Genomic DNA, 19,402 nt, shown 5'->3' with positions numbered 1-19,402 from the left:
GTATATATCAGCTGGAGAAATGAATACCGTATATACATAATTATGGATGCAAGTATGTATACATACTGTATATTATATTCACTTAGTCTTACATACATACTGTATTGATCCCATGAGGGAAATTGCAGTACAACCTCAGCTTAACACACTCAACACCGCACAGTGTAACGAAATGATACAATAATACAACAATACAATACAATCCAATTCAATACAATCAGTACAGTCGGTCTAAAAACATGAATGTTTAATATTCATGTTATATGTGTATATATATTTCTCTTTAAATTATTTTCAGTAGTGAGCTGAGCAAAATGATGCTGACTATCGTTTTCAATTTTGTAAAAGTCTCTTCATACAAACCACTTCTTTTTGTCCAGCACTGGGGCCTGTCCAGTGCTAAACAGTGCAGTTTTAATAAGCTCTCCCAGCCAATAAAAGCGTATAGCAGTTGTGGCTGTTGCTGCACTGAACTTTACTGTAAATCTCTCTCCCTTTCACCAGTGCAGTATCTATCATGGGGCATTACAAAGAGACAGCAGGACATTGGGTTACTGGGATTTCTGGCGTTACACTGTACATGCAATTTCTTTTCTGCAAAGGCCGATGAGCCAAAATGAGTACAAGCCAAGCATTCTGCTTACAGTGACGCATGCACTTTTTGTTAATCATTAGTTTTGATAAAAGCCAGCGCTTTGTCTGAACTATTCGGTATTTAGACATTCCTTTAAATTTGGATGAGTTCACTGATGAGAGGATGCATCTTTTCTCATTTTCTGCAGGCCTGCGGGCGTTCTGCTGCAGCTGCTCTGGGTGTCCGAGTTAATGCAGTGCACATGGTCCAGAATGCCAAAGTAAAAAGAAATGTCTAGGTGATGGTGCGTCTCTCCCAGAATAGCCCCAGCGCTGTAATCAGAGCTTTGCGCATCACAGACACTTCTGTGGTTATTAAGTCATAACCCACAACTTCTCCTCGTCTGTAATAAATTTAGCTCCAAAAAGATTTTTTTTTTCTTAAGGTTGAAAAATGTTTAATTATGGATGTCAAAAGTGCACTGAGGTTTAGCACCTGCTTTGAAAGACGGGACGGCAGAATCTGAAGCAGCTGTGTGAGGTTTGGGCAAAATATTTGCCAAAAGTTCTTGCAAAGGCTTGAAGTTCCCAGCTTGAAAACAATAGTCATTTAGGATTGTTGTGCCAGAGGCTGCACTGCACATCCAGTCTGAGGTACTGCACGCCGCTGTCAAAGGCAGCATGGTTAGGCCTGCTACATCAGGGTGAGTGTCAAGCCGACAAATCCCAAAACCTCAGGAATCCTATGGAAGTCTCCTCTTCGCGTCCTGACTATTCTGTGATAGTCTGATTGGCTGGGCGGGTTCTCTCATTGTATACCCGGCTCGCCCCCTGAACTTCGTCTTGAATGACCTGAATGTGTGCGACTCCAGTAGAAGCAAATGGGTTTACATGAGTAAAAAACAAATATTGGCCATCAAGGCGAAGACATGCACGTACAACTTTTTTTTTGTACTGTATGTGTGTATACTGTAACTTCGTAGCCAGGTGGGACAGGTATTCCCATTTTATTTCCAAGACTTGCGCAGGAACTCTCGGATATAAATATGAGATTCCTTTCTCAAAATAAAGCTTGAACTGGTGATTCAAAGCAGAAGTGCAGCACAGATTTGAATGCCGAAGTCTCTGCAGCAAGCTTCTGGTCCCTGTATTTGCCAAGTGGCTCTAGGAGTGAGGGGGTGACGTTACCATCACTCAGGTCAACACTTGGGTGATGCAGTTCTCAGGCACTGGGTGGCAGGCTTTCTCAGGAGGTATAAACAGTTCCAGATTTCCTTTCACCCACATTAGGACATTTGGTTTGCGGCCATTATTTTATCAATATGTAGGAAATAACACCCTGGGGCTAACAGCACTGAAAGGTTGGATTGGGAAAAAAGCATTGGACTTTTTCCAGCTTTATGGGAATGGGGATTATGATATTTTGTGGCATAGGTTATTTATGGTTTATTTCAGGGTTTTTTTTCAGTGAAATTTTGAATGTTTTGAGTCACCGAAGTGTGACCTCCTTGTGGCCCGGTCAGGGCATCTGTCATGATGTGTGTGAAGGATAACTAAGCAGCAGCTATGTAGCAAATCCAGTGAATCCTGCATGCGTCTGGGGAAGATGTTTGTTATGCAATAAAAAATAAAGTTCAACTAATGAAATGATGGCATTCGTGGAAAACCCAAATGATAAATGTGGATTAAGGTCATAGGAAATGATCTTTAATAAATGTTATTTTCCCCATGGTTTCTTCCTGCGGTGTTCAGTCTGGTTCTCAATTCTTCACCCTGCTGCTTGTGTAAAGCTGTTCATGTACAATGGAATGATGTCAGTTTGTCAAGAATTTTAGGCGGTGGTGATTACTGAGGCTCAGCCCTAAAAAAATCTGACCCAGCATGCGTTGTACCTGACTCTTCAAGAACTTTATATATTCTGGGAAAATCTTTCAGAAAGATAAATAAACATATAACCGCTTTAAACTTTGACATGAACACGGAATGGTTAAAGGTGCGCTGAACCTCAGCTTTGGATCTTTTAAGGACTTTGAGGTTGGGGTCAAAAATGTATGAAAGGGTGAGGTTGAGTTTCTTGCTATTAATCACTTTCAGGTTTTTGCCCACATCTTGCAGTTCCCAAGTCTTTTTGGGGATTCACAGATGTCTATTTGAAATTCTGTTTTCAGCTTCTGTTCATAAATGGAGTGATTTCCTTGTACTTGGGATATACCTGACATAGGTGTATCAGAGAACTCTGTTTGCAGCAGTTCAGTCGGAAATCTTGTTATAACTAAAGGATCTGAATAAGGGCTTATTTATTTATAAAATAAAATTTATAAAAAGCTCAGTCTTTTTTAAAATAAGCCCACGCAGAGATGTCAGCTCCACTCGTGCTTGAGCGGAAGAACAATGCGTATTCCTGCAACATTGTGGTCATTGAACCCAGCGAAGACAGAGCGACCTGATGGAGAGGGCTCATGTGTAGATAATATTTCACTTTCTCCGGGTGGTGTTCCTCATCTTTGTAAGTGTTGCAGTGATTGGCACAGTGGTTGACACTACTGCCTCCCAGCTCCCGAGTCCTAAAGTACTTTATTTATCAGCCATCTAATGTGGTGGGCCAGAAGTAATAAGGACAGTGATTTCAGATGACTGGCCATACATAGACTCACATGTGGTGCACTAATTGACTAATTAGTTAATTGGTGAAGGGATGACAGACAGATTTTCTTATGGGGTTCGTTTTGACTTGTTAGCTAAATAAAGGGACTTATGGAAGTACTGTAGTTAGTGTTGTGTTCTAACAATTGTTGTTAAAAACTGGTTTTATGCTTGGAAAGAGTGAAGTTGATGCTGAACTAAGTTGATGGTGTATCTTTTGATCAATGTTAGAATGCGATTTGACTCCATCTATGCTGATCAGGCTCGTGTTTTAATTTTAGACTTATAGGAGTCTATAGGAGATGCATCTTGAAGCCTGTGAAATTGATATTACAAGTAATCTATGGGAAAGTGTATTTAAACTTGAGAACAAAAAGCACGTCTTTACACAGGGAGTGGTGGGAGTCTGGAACAGCCACACTGTTGAGGCTTTTCCTTCCTTTCCTCCAGCCATGGCTAGATTAAATCCCTAGGTTAATCAGCTAGGCCAAACGGCCTGAGCTGAAAGGAATCTATTGTTCTAAAATAATGCTTTTACTGTGCCTTGGATATTAAAGATATAAATCATAAGGTACACGCATATCAAGTAGTGAGAGACACAGTAGTTGACTGACTGAAAATGGAATAGCTTGGACATACTGTGTTCAATTTGGGCAAGCAACCCTACAAAGAAATAGTCAGATTGATGGAAATGAGTATTATGGGCACTCCTTTTAAAAGCGTTAGACTTTTGCAATATGACATAATGAATTTAATATTGCTCTTTAATATTCTGATTCATATTATGACCCTCTTTTAGACAATTCTTGTTTTGATTTGGGGCACTTATTCCTTTTCCCGATGTGCTGTGTTATTTTTCTTTTCGTGTTCGATTCGAACTTGTGATATCAGTTTGCCTTTGGATACAATAATCTTAATCATGGAGTGTGAACACGAATTTGATAAGGGAACACTGCAGTTTGCAGTAATTTTCCTTTTTTGTTTGTTTTGACCTTCATACGTGAGTGCACTTTGATGGTTGTATAATTATGCTAATAGGATTTTGAGTTGAGTGGTTTGAAAGAACAGCAGATGCTTTTAGTCCACTCTCAGGTTTGTAAAACACAATACAAAAACACTTCGTTAGTATAATTCAGCTGTACAGCTACCACTTAGATCAGTTGAACAGAGACATTTTAGTTTTGATCAGAGAAGACTAAGATGGTACCTAATAAAGTATGCAAAATCCCCAAAGGCACTGACCAAATTAACCGAGTGGACTTCTTCAGAATGAATATTGACGCACAAATCAGAGGGTACCAGAACTATGTGGAAGTGCATTTAAGATCGAGAGAAGGAGACACTTCTTTACCAGAAGGGTGGTGGGAGTCTGGAACAGGTTATCCAGCCATGTTATTGAGTTCAGTGAACTACTAAAGACCAAGGATGGGCTGAACGGCCACCTCTTGTTTGTACCTTTCCTATGTTTTAATGGGTTTCAGTTCTTGAAGGATACAAAGGCACTGTGTAAACTATTGCTCTAGCACTTAATGCATAGCATGTATTAAAATAAAGATGAAAAATGCTTGCCCCTCTCTGTGTATGAATACTGTAGATATGTTATTTTGAACACCCTAAACCTTCAATTTGGAAGCTTCCTTTCTAATACCTTAAATCCTGGCAGAATTCTTAAATCGCAAGTCTCAGTAAACGTTCCGTTATATAAACTTTTCTTCATGTTGAGATCTTGTTTTCTCTGGGAGCCCTTGATGTTTTTGGCCAGTTCTCTGATTTTCATTCATAAGGGTGAAATCCAGCCTGAAACTTCAGAAATGTCACTCCTGTGCTCCGGATGGGAAATGTCGGAGCTTAATTGTAACAGCCAAGACATCCATTAGCTGCACAGTCCTGTTTGTTCGACGAGCAGGTCCTGCAAACAGGTGCCCAGCCGTGTTTTTTTTCTAAGTAAAGGAGCCTCTATGAGCTTCAGTGGCATAGTCACGTTCTGTAAACAATTCTTTGTGTAGCTTGTGTGCTTTTATCCATTTCAGTGAGGTTTCAGACACTTTGATACGTTTTGCCTTTATTTTGTGATGAGGGTGAGGGAGTGTTTTTTGGGTAGATAGTTCAGAGTTAGCCTTCATCGACTGCCCTTGATGGGCATGAGCTCAACAAGTACCTGGCAGTTAACGTTGAGAGTGAGGAGATTTTTCACTCATAGATAAGCTGAGCATGATTTTCACAGCTTTCTGCACTGTTATTGTCACATAGAAAAAGCTTGTGTATCCTTGTGGGCGTTCTCTAAATTGCAGTGTTTCACAGATCACTGTACCACAATCAGTATTAAGCCCATAAATCCACACTGGTGCAAAGAGTGTTTATTTAGGTTGGTACAGGCATATTGGGCTATACAATAATACAGAAAGATGAGCCGGTTTTTATCTGTGATTGCTGTGGTTTTTTGTTAAAAGATTTTTATTTAGGATAATAACTGAATCTATGTGGTTTCCATCTGTTTGGCTAAATTCTTTATTTCTTTTCTGTTTTTTTGTTTTGCATTTTTTTTTATCTACGGCAAATGCACTGAGGAGCACCGTGTGGAGCAGTGGTTAGGGTTCTGGACCCATGACTAAAAGATTGTGGGTTCTCATCCCCAGTGAGACACTACTGTTGTACTCTTGAGCAAAAGACTTCACCTGGATTGCTTCCATAAAAGACTGCTGTGTAAATGGATGCAAATGTAAGTTGCTTCAGCCAAGTTAGTCATTAAAAGTGCCCTTTGCATCGTGCTTTCAGCTGAACGTATTGATTGGGCAGGGGAAAGGTTGGGCTGCTTGAGCAGCACATGACCTGTGTTCCATAGAGTTTTAAAGTATGTGTACTGTAGCTCTATCATATTGCATTTGGAGAACAGCACCCCGCTGAAGTGAGGTTGAGATGGCGGGTGATGGTGTGTGGGATTGAACTGCAGATTCGAGCGGTTCCTGCGGTTTTGAAGAGGACTGAGATCCCGGGAAGGTCATGGAAATATGCTCCCTGCTCCCGAAGCCAGCCGTGCGTTGTCTGCCCCTGAGAGAGATGTTTGATTGGGGACGAGGGGGACCTGGGAGCTGGAAGTTCCAAGATTCTGGTCAATGGGTTCATGTACATAAAACTGAAAGGGCCGGGGAAATGAGAGGATGGTGTAGGGTCCAGTATCACGTGCCACTTCTTCATTCATTCTAGCTGAGCTGATCAGCATCACTGCATGTCTGTGCTTCTTCCTCAGTTTACAAAACACATTGGAGGAAGGCTCTGTCGGTATTCAGTTCAGTGGTCCTCCATTTCTTAGCACACTTATTAAAGAAGCTGTTTCTAATTATCATTCCTTCTCTTTTACCCAATATTTGAGTTGCCTCACTTTATATATATATTAAACTGTAGGGGGATGTTTGTGGCATCTGCTGTGGTCCCTGTAATTGGTACAAGGCATGTTTTAGTGTCTGGGGTAAAACTACGCTGAAAAAAATGATGCTTGATTCATTGCATTCGATCACTGTTAATAAAGCCTTTGAGGTGTAATTAAGCCACACTGTATGGTTGGTGCCAGTGGCCTCGAGCACGTTTGGCAACACACACCAGCTGTGGACTGATGAACTCCAAGAATGTTCAGGCATAAAGGTTTATCAGGATATAATAACTCAAGATTTATTTTTGTCTCTGCCTTTTGCTCTTAAATCAATACATCTGGCAAAAGAAAAGCCTGTGCTATTTGTGTATGCGAAAGTCCCCTTTTCACTTTAATGTCTTTAATGTTTAATGTGTTCTCCTGTAGATAGGAACAATAGAATAAAAAAAACATAAGAGCAGTTACAAATGAGAGGAGGCTGTTCAATCCATCTAGCTCATTTGGAAGTTACAGTAGCAGCTTATTGATCAGCTTATTCATCCAACAGTTTCCTGAAACAAACCATTCTGCCGTCATCATGGCTGGGTAGCTTGTTCCACACTCCCACTACCTTTTGTGTAAAGAAGTGCCTCCTGTTCTCAGTTTTAAATGCACTAAAATAGAAGTGTGGGATAACACTGCAATATGCTTGTGGTGCTTAGTGATGTATTTCCTTTTTCATATAGTATAGCATTTGTCCCTGAGAAAATTAACCTTAAATATAATATTTCCTTATCTAATCTATGAATGTTCCAAGTGTCAGCGGTGCATTTCTAAGTACAGTGCCTAATGGGACTACAAGTGTCAAGGTCCAACAAATTGCATTATTTTTTTGGAGAGTATAAATGAACTAGACTTTAAAAGTAAAGCTGAGCTGTTCAGAAGCTTGCGGTTGTTTGAAAATCTACCAGTGAACCTTGCTCCATCCTGTCACACCCTATTTACATGTAGTATTAAACCATATCTGGTTCCATTGTCATAGATCTCTCCTCAGATCTAGTCTTTCCTTAAAATAAACACTTTCTGCACAATAGGGATTATGCTGTGTGAACTTGACTTTTCTGTGTGCTTACAGCATTTTGCATGGGCTTTGAAGTCTGAAAAGGCCTAGAATTCTGCTTGCTGAATAGTAAATCTTTTTCGTTCCAAATTTCAAAGTGGAATATATTTTTTTTAAATACGCTTTCTCTACTCAGAAGACACTCTCTGGAACAATTGACAAAAGGGTTTAGTAGCTTGTAGTTCCTGGCTTAAGCTCAAAAATGTTTTGTTAAGATCCGATTTGAGAAAGAAGAAACGAGTGTACAGTAGTAAATTGGATTCCTCTGGGTTCTTCCAATCCTTTCTTGCTTGATTTATCTATTTGAGATTATTTAAAAAAACTACAGAGAAATCACTGTGCTTACATGCTAAAATAATAGATATTACATAACACCTTCCTTTTAATGTTTTATAAATGCTGGTACTGTGGTGTGGTGCAATGGTCATAAATGTTCTGTTTTTTCTACATATTCACCCAACAGTAAGCAAGTAAATTGCACTTAGGAAGCTGCTCAATAACCTATGAAGCAACAGATCATTTTAAAGTTGGCCTGTGCACTTTAGAGTCAAAGGTTACGCACCGTGGCATCAGGCTTGTCTGACCTCTAGTTTATTTGGAATTCCGGCAACATTTTTTAACGACGTAGAGTCAGCTTTGTCACTGCATTTACCATTTCCCTGGCACATCATGACAGCTTAATTAAGTAAATGAGGGGACACTGGACGATCCTATCTTGATGGTCTATGATAAGCTGTTAATGGACAGGAACATCTTCCAAGTGAGGGTTAGGTTTCATAGTCACAAAGAGGGCCTCTGCAGGGCTTTTTTTTTTTGTTGGGATGTCAGCCCAATGACAAATACCAACCTGAGTGAAAAGCCAGGTGCACACCCAGTGAAAACGGCTCTTCTCCCCTTGCAGGCCAACGAAACAGGAAGTGGGATTCCTTGTGTTCCCACTGAAAGAAAGGCACCTTCCGCAGCAGTGGTCCTGTGAATGGTGTTTGCTGCATTTGTTAAGAACCCGACCCCGGCTCATTTTTACGTACTAGGAATTTACGTTAATTTTCCCGTGTGTCGCTGTACTGAACTGTCACCTCATTTAGATGCCAGCTCGTGTGCCTTGTGTGACAGCAGGGCGATGATGGCCACACGCCGCACAGCAGTTACAGCTGTCGCCGGTCTGCGTCACACAGCTCAGCTGTCTTTCCTCAATATACTCCTGTCTGTAACTCATCGGTTCTTTTGATTGGATGAAGTACAGCACATAGGCGGCTTAAAAGCGAGTTTTCAGAATCCCATCCCATTAAGAATGTGACGTTTTATTATTTTCATCGTTACATTTTTCAGTTTTTTTCTTAAACATCACTGTGCCTCCATATAGAATGGAAGCGAATTGGAAATGATGAAGAGTCCGTGTCCTGAAATACTTTGACGTGGTGCATAGCCATCCCGTCTCCCTCATCTCCTGTTGCAGAGTTGGCCCGCTCCATGCAGTCTCACGCAGATTTAGTTTTTTGGGATTTGCGAAGAGAATTTGTGCGAGTCAGATTCAATTGCGTCAATTTGTATTTTCCAGAACTTCTCAAGTGATTATTTTTCTGGCCCTTATTCTGTGAACGAATAGTTATGCATCCTGCATTGTGTGTGTGGTGCCTGTCCACTTTGATACAAGCACCAAGTGGCAGAAGCACCAAGTACTGTATGCAACCTATTTATATCACCTGAATAAAAAATGTGTTTAACATCACGTTTTATAAGACATTTGAAGCTGAGGCACTACGTGTTTTGCACTCTTACTCTTTGCTTGCCATGTACGTTCCCTGTCCTGCATCAAAATTTAAAAATCCTCTTCTCAGCTAATTTTCCACCACAGCTTGCCTTAGTGCGCGTGCACGTGTTACTGCCCATGTCTGACATGAACACAGAGAACATGTCGAAATTTCTTTGAGCTTCCATGAACGCTCGTGTTATTTATTGATGACTTTCCCCCCTGGTTTTTGAAAGGATCGGCTTTTCCCAAGCACCGTGATCTGTCTTATTGAAGTGGAAGACTGTGTTGACACACTCACATGTTTTATTCATCATGCTGCTGTGGACTGTAAACTGCTCTGATCTGAAAACACTGCTGTTTGTTTCACTGCTGTCTGTGTGTGAGCCTCTGCCTATAAATGCACCTTTTGTTATTAGAGCCTGTGCATTAGTAAAGCTACAGTATTGATACAGTAGGTGGCTGTGCAGATGGGAGAAGTAGAAGGACCCATGCATTACTGTGAGAAGCTCTGCTGAATTTTCAGCTTTCACCTCCAGTCTTAGCCCCCTGAGAAAGTGCAGGGTGCTAAACCCCTTAAGAGTATCCCCGAGAGAATGATACTCCTGCAGACTGCTTTCCCAAACTGCTGCATTCGCAGACACTTCCTCCTTTTTTTATTTTTCCATTTTGTTTTCCATTCACTTCTCTTTCTCTTCATTCCACCCTTCGGAATAAGGTGTGTTCTACGTCTTGCGGACTTTCAAAGGCACGGTCCTGCAGTGCACCTGCCATTCAAATTCCTGATTAGAAGAAAAGCAGTAGAATAAAAGGTACTGGTAGTACATGTGAAAATAATTAAAAGTTGATAGCATGGCAAAATGTATTATAGAGTAGTATCTTCAGTAAACCAACATTCTAATTTAATGTTGATGTGTTTTTTTACAGGTATGTGGGACTATCATTAACAAATTAGATTAATTTCTAATGACCTATTCCACAATTTGTTTATTCTGTTCCATTCCAGTAAACCCTTTCAGTATCGGTGAAGCTCCCTTGTGGATTATTGTATATGCATTGCGTGTACAAATTACTAAACCATGTTTGACTGCCGTATGGTTAAATCATTTCATGCAGCTGCAGCTTTATGTTGTAGCTTTCAAAAGTAGGAGCCCTTAAATTTTTATTGCATGTAAGAAAATATGTCGTTTTAGCATGGTGAAGAGGAGTCGGCCGTGTATGATTAAATGGACTGAATGATTACTCACTGTCTGTGTCACCGTTGACATTAATTATTGATAGAGGTTCACAAATAGCGCATGTGCCTGCAGAATTTGTTGTAATGTAAGATACTGACTGCAGCAATCCTTAAAAGAGCTTATGAAAGGATGCACCTGTAGCTTTCAGGCCCTACTGTAGCTGTGGAGCTGCAGATGCCAAACAAGCCCTTCCTGTTGCATCTTGGAGCGTGTGGGAGGGAGATAACATCCATTGTGTTTAACTGAAAGTAATGGAAGCATGAGCCGACAAGCTTACTTCTATCGGGTCCCTCCACAGGAACTGCACAGAAGAAACCAAGTTCAGCAGGAACCTGCAAAGACGAAGGCTCTTCAGACAGTCATTGAAATGAAGGTAAGGCCCTTATCAGTCAGTGCGCCTGCAGCCTTGATCTAACTGCCAGTGTCACTGCCTCTTTGAATGCTCTCGTGCATGTTGGAGATCTTTTGTGTTGTTATTGCTGTGCATTATATAGCTCTCTAACAAGGTGACATCAGATTGTCTTTGCATAATTAGCTTCACTGAAGTTGCAGTATTGTGTTTGTAAAGTCGTTTTTAACTGTCCTTTTTTTGTTTGAGGAATTACAGTAGGTCTGTAAAATAGAACCCTTTTTGCCGAATGATTTGGATTTGGCTTTGCAATTAAATTCACGTGCTGCTTCTCTAACACCTGTGATGCTGCATGCTGTTTTTGTGCTGTGCATTTTTGTGTCTGTGAGCTTGTTGGCTAAAAAATGGCTCTTAACTGCTGTCCGTCAAAGGTGAACAATGTGCCTTTTCTTCTTGCATCGGATCCGTTTCCTCCCATTGCTGTTGTATGAATTATTGATTTCAGATTCCCTTTAATATCAGCTTCTCACTGGAATGCAATCGGATCTTTGCCAAGTGTTGTAGCTCTTCGGAAATGATCAGATGGTACACCATTTTGTAACACTGCCTTGCAGTGTGCACACTCTTTAGGTGCTGCATTTTTCTGGTATCAATACATTGCAGCTCTTTAATCCTCCCAGTGCTGCTGTTTTTCAGTTCCAGACTATACACATTCAGTCATACTGAGTTTGCCATTTCTGAAAAAAGTAGCATTTTCACAGCTGCATGTTGTGCAGTAGTCCATATCAGAATATGTCTTGAGAAAGCAGAGCTTTACCTAAACGTTTCTTGGTCATTGAATGCAATACAAATGTGCAATAAAGATTATTTTAATCGTTTTGCCCAGAGAATAGACATTTTAAACTTCACTCCAGTAACAAGTGTTGTTTCTTATTTAAATACTTTGCATGCTTTGGTTTGAAGTGGATTGAAAGCTGGATGCATATCACAGAAAATCACAACGGGCTAGTTAATCTAAAACATTATTCAATTTGTTACTAACATTACATGTGGAAGTATTCCTTTTCTTTTCAGCCTTTTGATGTTGGTGTCACGACCCAAAAAAAAAAAAACCATCAGCTGTGGACTTGCACATGTTGAAAAGTTTATACGTATTGGTTTCAGAGGGATTTTTTTCTAAAGTTTCTTGCTCATTTTTTTTGTCCCTTTCGTTGTTATCCAAGAATCACATGGTCACATGGAAGACCTTCTACGGTTTCCATCGATTTGTGGTTGATTGCGAGGAGAGGTTGTGCGATCAACATTGATTTGTGTATTTACGGATGTCACAGGATGCGGTCTCCATGACAACAGCCTTGCTGTAGTTAGAATCTTGAGGGTTCCATTTGGTCCATAATACTGGGTTTCATGTCAACTTTTGGCCCTTAATAAATGCTAATTTCATGGAGCCAGGGTTATTGGCAAATGGGGGTATTAGACCCATAACCTATGACAGTGCGTGTGTAAAATGCAATAACATGTTTCCAGAATCTAACATCATCCAACTGGTACAGTACCTCAACATACGTTCTAAATCTGCTTACAGCCAAAAGGAACCAGTTATGCTCAGTGAAGCAACAACTAGTGCACAGTATGTAGTAATTAACCAAACCCGCGCAGGCAAACACACCCACAGATTTCTCCTCCGAAGCAACCAGAAAGGCACAACTTATTTGAAATGACACCCTCCTGCTATTTTCTTCGGTTGGAAACCAGTGGGTTTTCTGTTATTCATTTTCCCTCTTGGATGGCATAAAGCTTTACATTTGGTTCTGTGTCTGACTTCAGCGGCTGTCTGCTGCTGCCCTTTGGACAGAACAGAGTGCAGGCATGCACTAGGGAAAAGTCTTGAAAGTTTTAAAACCAGCCGCAGATTAAATTGTGTGGTAAGAGTCAGCATTCATTTTCAGAGCCAATATTAACTCATTGTGTTTGACCATAGCAGGTGAAATCACTGGCAGAATTCAAACTTTAGATTAAGTACAAGAAATTCTACATCTCTCCTTATGCATCCAGTACTGATATTTTTAATGGAGATGACATACTTGTTTTTGGTTCAAATGTCAGCTTTTTTAATGATGTTTGTTACCCTTTTGGATTTTCAGCGATGGCTGTGTTTATCTAATAACAAGAATATGACTTTCACGAGAGGCCAAAATGCAATATACAGTACTGTACCACACATACCTTGAGGGATTCCAGCTGAGTAATCCTTTCTTAATGCTACAGACTTTTCAAAAGTCTGCAAAAAGAAGCCATTCTTCAGAGAGACAGATGCTTCACCATTGATACAGGACAATCTTAGACTACAGCCCTGTGTATTTAAAAAAGTATACACCTCTTATCTGTCAGGCTCCAGCGAGCTTAATATATTTTGGAGGAATAGGTAAAATATCAAATTCTTACACTAAATGTTTACTTTCAAATGTTATACTGCAAAAGAAAAATGCATTTCCTGGTAGAATGTAATGCCTATCCTCAGCTAGAGTTTTTCTTCTCTTTTTTGGGGCATAATATTTGAATTCTTTCTTTCTAAAACTCTTCAACCTGAATTACAGTGTGCATATTATAAGAAGTGTCAGTGGAAAATAGTCCTACAGTAGGTTCATACATTGTTTTACCCGCAATGATCCAGTGTAAGTACTGAAATGCATGTTGTATAATTTTTGCAGAGCACAGCCCCGCCTTTCTGTTTTGATCCTGATGTAATATGGCAGGTATGGTATGACCCTGGTGTTATTTGCTGTGAAATTAATATTTTCAGACTTGAATTACTGCAGCTTTACTGTAAAACTGTCCAGCTGTCAATCCTCATCTCTTTCCTCTCGCTGTACAAAAGGCAGATAATGGATGTATAATGTATATGTCATATAACACAATGCATGTCTTTCCTTAATTTTCTAATACCGCATTTGTGCAGCAGACAGAGACTAACTCACGGAGAATATCAATATCATTCACACCTGCATTTTTTATGCTAAAAAAAGTTAAACACAGGAATAATGTAAGTGCACACAAAATTCCACAAATCAAAAGAATTTCACCTTGACCAAAACTTTGCAATTAGTTATATACAGCACTTCATGGTCTGTGATGGTCTTAAGAGCCACCTCCAGACACAGCCCACACCACAACAGTGAAAACTGATCATTGTTTAGTCATCCTCTTCATATTGACAGATTTTATCTGCCTACCTCCAAGCAAATGCCTAACACTGCTGTGTCTTTGAAAATCATTTCTTTCCTGAATTTAACTTTGAGAGTGCTGGTGCTTTTCTGCAAGAAATATAAGATGTCTTATATTTGCATGCCTGACTCAGGTGAGGCTTGATTGTATTACTGTTGCTGCTTTTGTCGAATCGTTCAGGAATGCATTTGCATAGCGTACAAGGTGTGCGTTCCCATTTTTTAGAGTTTATGACAAAAGCAGTTAGCATGCTTGATCCATAATGACTGCTGACATTACACCTACAAACATGTTTCCAGTTACCCATTTCTCAGGATTTTGCCATTTTTCAGTTGGAAAACAGACAAACAAACAACATAATGGAAACTTATTTAGCTGCAATTACCATTCTAATTCGACTTGTTTTATGTACTGTATAAGCTTGGACGACAGATAAAAACTAATCAAGCTGCGTGTTCGTGAAACAGATGTAAATGTCAGAATAAGACGGTTATTATTAGAATGTCCTCTAATTAGACTCAGTAATGCTTTAATGTTTAGATAATCAGTCTAATCTAATGGTTTTAAAATGACATTTGGATTTTTATTAATGGTGGTAGCGACTCAAGTGCACTGTAAAATGGACATAAGATCAGGACATGGTGCCATTGAGAGGAAAGTTCTCTGTTGTTTGAGTCCCTAGTCTCTCAACATGATTATGTGAAATTGTCACTTTTCTTTTCTTCCTCAAGGGTTGCTGGGGGAGGTTTTCTTTCAGATCATCGGGGCTTCTCAAGCCAAATCCCTTATTATCTGGGAACTCTGGTGGTGATGTTTCAAGTTAAATGAGATGAAAGGTTAACTTCTGACGGTTTTTATGGAATTGGCCCCCAAGCTGACCTCAAAAAAACAATTTTCTTCGAAGAAACAGCATACGAAATTCTTCATGTTTTTTTTGTCGTATGTCTTTCCACATCTTCTAAGAGCTGGCAGGCGTTCTTGGTGAGGAATCTGAGGTAGTCAGTGGTTTTTCAGTCATGGAAATGTAGGAGGAATAGCCTTTTCAGAATATGGAGGCAACTGATTCAACAATTGTGAATGACAGGAAATGCAGAGGTTGTTTTATTAAATTTGGAAGAGATGATGAGTATTTATTATTATATTCCACCCAATGGTTTTAAGACTTGGAAGTCCAGCTCTTGTTGTTTCAGATGTAGATTTGAGACACGTGCTCGGTGCTTTTCCAGCCTCCTTGCACAACCACTCGCCATTTGACACACTGTGAGCTCCACAGAGCCTGACATGAGGGTTAGCACCCATTGGAGGAGAAGCATGTCCCTCACTGATGTCACTGTGGGCCTGTGGGTACCTGGCAAATCACAGAGGTCCCCGTGACTCCTGATAAGAGGTCACAGTTTGGCACAGCTTACAGAAGGGAGGAGTGTGGAGACCTGGGAAGATCTCTCAACGTGTCATATCCTGGGTATTGCACTGCTCTTGTACTTTTAAACAAGGCACTTAAAACAGCTTGTTCCAGGGTGGAATACCCAATTGTCACGGCTCAAACCGTGGAATGGCAGGAGACCGGAAAAAGACCCTATGCGTACCAGCGGAACAGGGGTTAGCCTGGGCTTAGCTGTTCAGGAAATCCCGTATAGAAACCTATGCCCTCAGGCCGCGGCTGTGGGGCGACCTGGTGCTAGGCGGGTCTCAGGACAGCGTGACCCGGAAATATATAGCCCCAGAGAGAGAGAGACACCAGAAGGACAAGCAAAGCACAGGGAACTAGGGACAGGACAGAGTAGGAGCGCCCTCTAGCTGTAGAAGGCGTGACACCAGTCGTATGGATGGATGGATGCTTGCCCGTTATGCTTTCTGGCACTTAGGGGCAGCAACATCCTGTTGATGTTACCGTAACATTTGTTTTTTTACGGCCCCCCGCCATGGGACACAAACCCACTACCTTGAGATTATGAGTCTCATGCTCTACCAACAGAGCTAGCCGGGGCCCTACCCAGTAGTATGAATGGGTAAAAATGTTCATTAATCCACATTAAGAATTGGTCCATCACTAGAATCTACCTCGAAACGTTTCGGATGTAGAGACCTGTAGCTGAGGGAACATTGGTCTGAAAATATTAAATGAAACTGAATCTCTCCAAGCAAACCCAGAAGAGGACGATAACTTGAAGATAACCTACAGTATCATAATATGGGACAAGAACAACAGAACTCCCTTTCAGTATTAATATATGTTTTCATATACAGTATAAGCACATGTGAACATTTTTATTTGTATGTCAAAATGCAATGTACCCAATTCTAACTTTTAATGACCGGGTCCTTTGTGGCCTGGTTTTGTTCGCAACAGGAGAAAATGCTTTAATTTTGAATTGAGTCAAATTGCCTCGCAGTTCATAACCTTTCATCTTTCTTTTGAAACCTCTTCCTGGAGATGATTATAGCCTGGTTACGCAACCTTTTGAAAATTATTCACCTGTAAAAAGGTATCTGGTTTTCGTTTTTCGAAAATGAATTCTGTTGAGAGGACCTGCATTAATTATGCACCGGGAACAATTGCTTTGTTTTTTCCCTGTGGTGTAAGGGATCTTAACCTTAGAAAAGACCTGCCAGAATTAGGAAACAGGTTTCATTTCCATGAGATGTCTGCACTATCTCAGCATCCTCGGTGGCCTTAACAAATGCTGTCAGAGGCACGTGGAGCCAATATTTTGCTTCATGCTACCTTCCCAGACAGGTCTTTCTTAAAAAGTAGATTAAACTGGGCTTGACTCCTCTGACACATTGGAGAAAACAAAAATGCAGGGAACGTTTTCACTTAGTTCAGCTTGTATTAAAAAAATGTGAGAGAATGGGGAGAATTCTATAAAGACAATTATTTTCCTAGATCGTTTTAAAAAGGGCAGCACTGTAGAGATAATGTGCATTAACACATTTATAATTAATGCTATAATTGCATCAGGTCTGTAGCGTCCTTACTGTATGTTGTACAGTATATGAGCACACAGACACTGTATAAAAAAAAAAGAACGTTCTCAGCGTATGCTCTGCAGGAGTGAGAGATGAACCATATTTAATTTGAAAGACATAATATTATTTATTTAAAAAGCTAGGATGCAAGCTGCACTCAGAGTTAGAGTCTAGATAGATTTTTCTCCGAGCGCTTGGAAGAAAAGCCTGCTAGGCGTTGCCATTTATTTCCGAAGCCTTTATAGCAGTGGACCTCGAAGGTGCAGTGTGATGGTACAGTAATTCCATTATTTTGAATCCAGACTGAAGGAGACACGTCTTAATCGCTTTTACTTACCTGTTGATTGGTTCTTGCAACATGCCTTACTTAAATTAGAAGCCATGTTGCTTTCAAAGAGGTTGTTTTGGCAAATGTTGGGGAATGTTATGGTCTGCAACATCTTTGGTTATTCGAAGGTATTCGACTAAGTTCATTTCACGTCTAGCACCTGAATTCACTTGGACATGGATTAACAGTTGAGGACAGGAGAAGCGAAATCCTACTGTTTGAGAATTGAAATACTGTTTCTTCAGAAGTCTTTTGCTGGTTGTGGGGCTGTCCATCCTATGGCGGCTTTTTCTTGCTAATTCTGTTGCGTTTCTCACACAGGACACCAAAATTGCTTCACTCGAAAGAAATATAAGGGACCTTGAGGATGAAATCCAGATGCTGAAGACAAATGGCTTACTGAATACAGAGGACAGGGAGGAAGAGATTAAACAGATGGAGGTCTACAAAAGCCATTCAAAGTTTATGAAAAATAAGGTACTGTATCTTTTAGCAAATGTGATTCCTGCATGGAAGGATGACTGTATGTTTTTCTGATGGCTAAAAACAAAATAGTTTAAAACAGTGAAGAATAATATTGCAGATTGTTTTCTCTCTCAGATTTTTGGTGTATACTGTACGCCAAAAATATAGTATACTACACTATTCTGTGTGTATAAAATATTATACGAACATTTTGTTTGTGCTGTATATAGACATTATCAGTTATACTGTATGAATATAACATTTTAAAGTACATTACTAATTTATAACTTGGTACCTATATTGTATTACAGTTTGTCTCTATGTACACTTTGAATAAACAGTGTAGTGGGGCATTACAGCTACAGAAACAGATGGCATTCACAAACGAGTATCAGTTTACACCAGGCTCTGTCAAGTGACCTTTATTAATCAGGAAATGGCCTCTTTATAATCTTAATATTATATTTCACTACCCTAGTATGTTGTTAATTTATGAATTAGCATTTATAAGCTCTCAAGGCTTAAATTCTGTAGGGTTAATGAGGACAACTGATCTCCTTTTTCCTTTAGTTATTGAGGGGTCTAACCACATTAAAATGCTGATTTGCTTACATTGTTGTTTTCTCTCATGTGTTGGTGATGTGGTGGGTAAGCCTTTTTTGTTCTTCAAATCTGACGGCTTTTTGTGAAGTGAGATTCAGGACAACTGCCTGCCTGTAATATACTCAGGAGAATTGACAGCTCTTCCATTTGTCATACCTGGGTTTAAATGGTATTTATTATTCTGTCATCAGCTGGATCCCCTTCAGTCTGTCTTTCAGCACCAGGCGTTGCTGGTTTAAGGACTCTGATAAATCAAAGGGAAATCCACTGATTTTTAGAAGAAAGGTCATGCTGATAAGAGCGAGGGGGTTACTTTCCCCCCCGACAATGGGCTTTTCATTAGCAACAGCTTTGGGTGCTATAATCCTTCTCAGCACATCAGACAGACTGTTGACCTTTGAAATGAACACTTATGTGCACCATGTATAAGAAAAGAGGCTTTTGTGTGTTTCTGTTTGTTAATTACCAAACTTTGATATGTCATGTTATGAGAGAACAAAGAGGATTTTTTGTTAGAGACTTTTCATTAATTGTATGTAGACCTGATGCATATTTCAGTAGAAATTGCATGACAGCCTGCTCTGACAGATGCATTATTTATTATAGGAAAGCACTTCTGGGATTCTATAAGCCACCTGCATTTTTTTTTAAAGCTTGAGGTTATGTTTTTGTTTGCCTGATAATGGCACATTGTATTTGTGCCTTGTGATTTCATATCTAAAACAATGTGCTACTGTAGTAAAGGCAGGAGGTGACATTGTTCTTTCTACATCAATATTGTTTGTTTTTCAT

At 40.0% G+C, this 19,402-nt stretch overlaps 1 protein-coding gene across 13 annotated transcripts in view; it reads left to right on the top strand.

Moving 5' to 3' along the window:
* LOC102695071 (ERC protein 2) overlaps nucleotides 1-19,402 on the top strand; it is a 314,021-nt gene that overhangs the window by 56,042 nt on the left and 238,577 nt on the right. For 10 of the 13 annotated variants that reach the window (XM_069189507.1, XM_069189516.1, XM_069189515.1 and 7 more), the window contains 3 exons: nucleotides 10,969-11,043; nucleotides 13,731-13,775; nucleotides 17,864-18,019. In XM_069189507.1, the coding sequence (XP_069045608.1) occupies nucleotides 10,969-11,043; nucleotides 13,731-13,775; nucleotides 17,864-18,019 (276 nt within the window). The remainder of the gene's footprint in view (nucleotides 1-10,968; nucleotides 11,044-13,730; nucleotides 13,776-17,863; nucleotides 18,020-19,402) is intronic. The other 3 variants (XM_069189511.1, XM_069189509.1, XM_069189512.1) reach the window with 1 other exon arrangement.

The sequence above is a fragment of the Lepisosteus oculatus genome, chromosome 4 (assembly GCF_040954835.1).
Source record: "Lepisosteus oculatus isolate fLepOcu1 chromosome 4, fLepOcu1.hap2, whole genome shotgun sequence".
NCBI lineage: Eukaryota > Metazoa > Chordata > Actinopteri > Semionotiformes > Lepisosteidae > Lepisosteus > Lepisosteus oculatus.
This window is presented reverse-complemented; position numbering and strand designations above follow the sequence as displayed.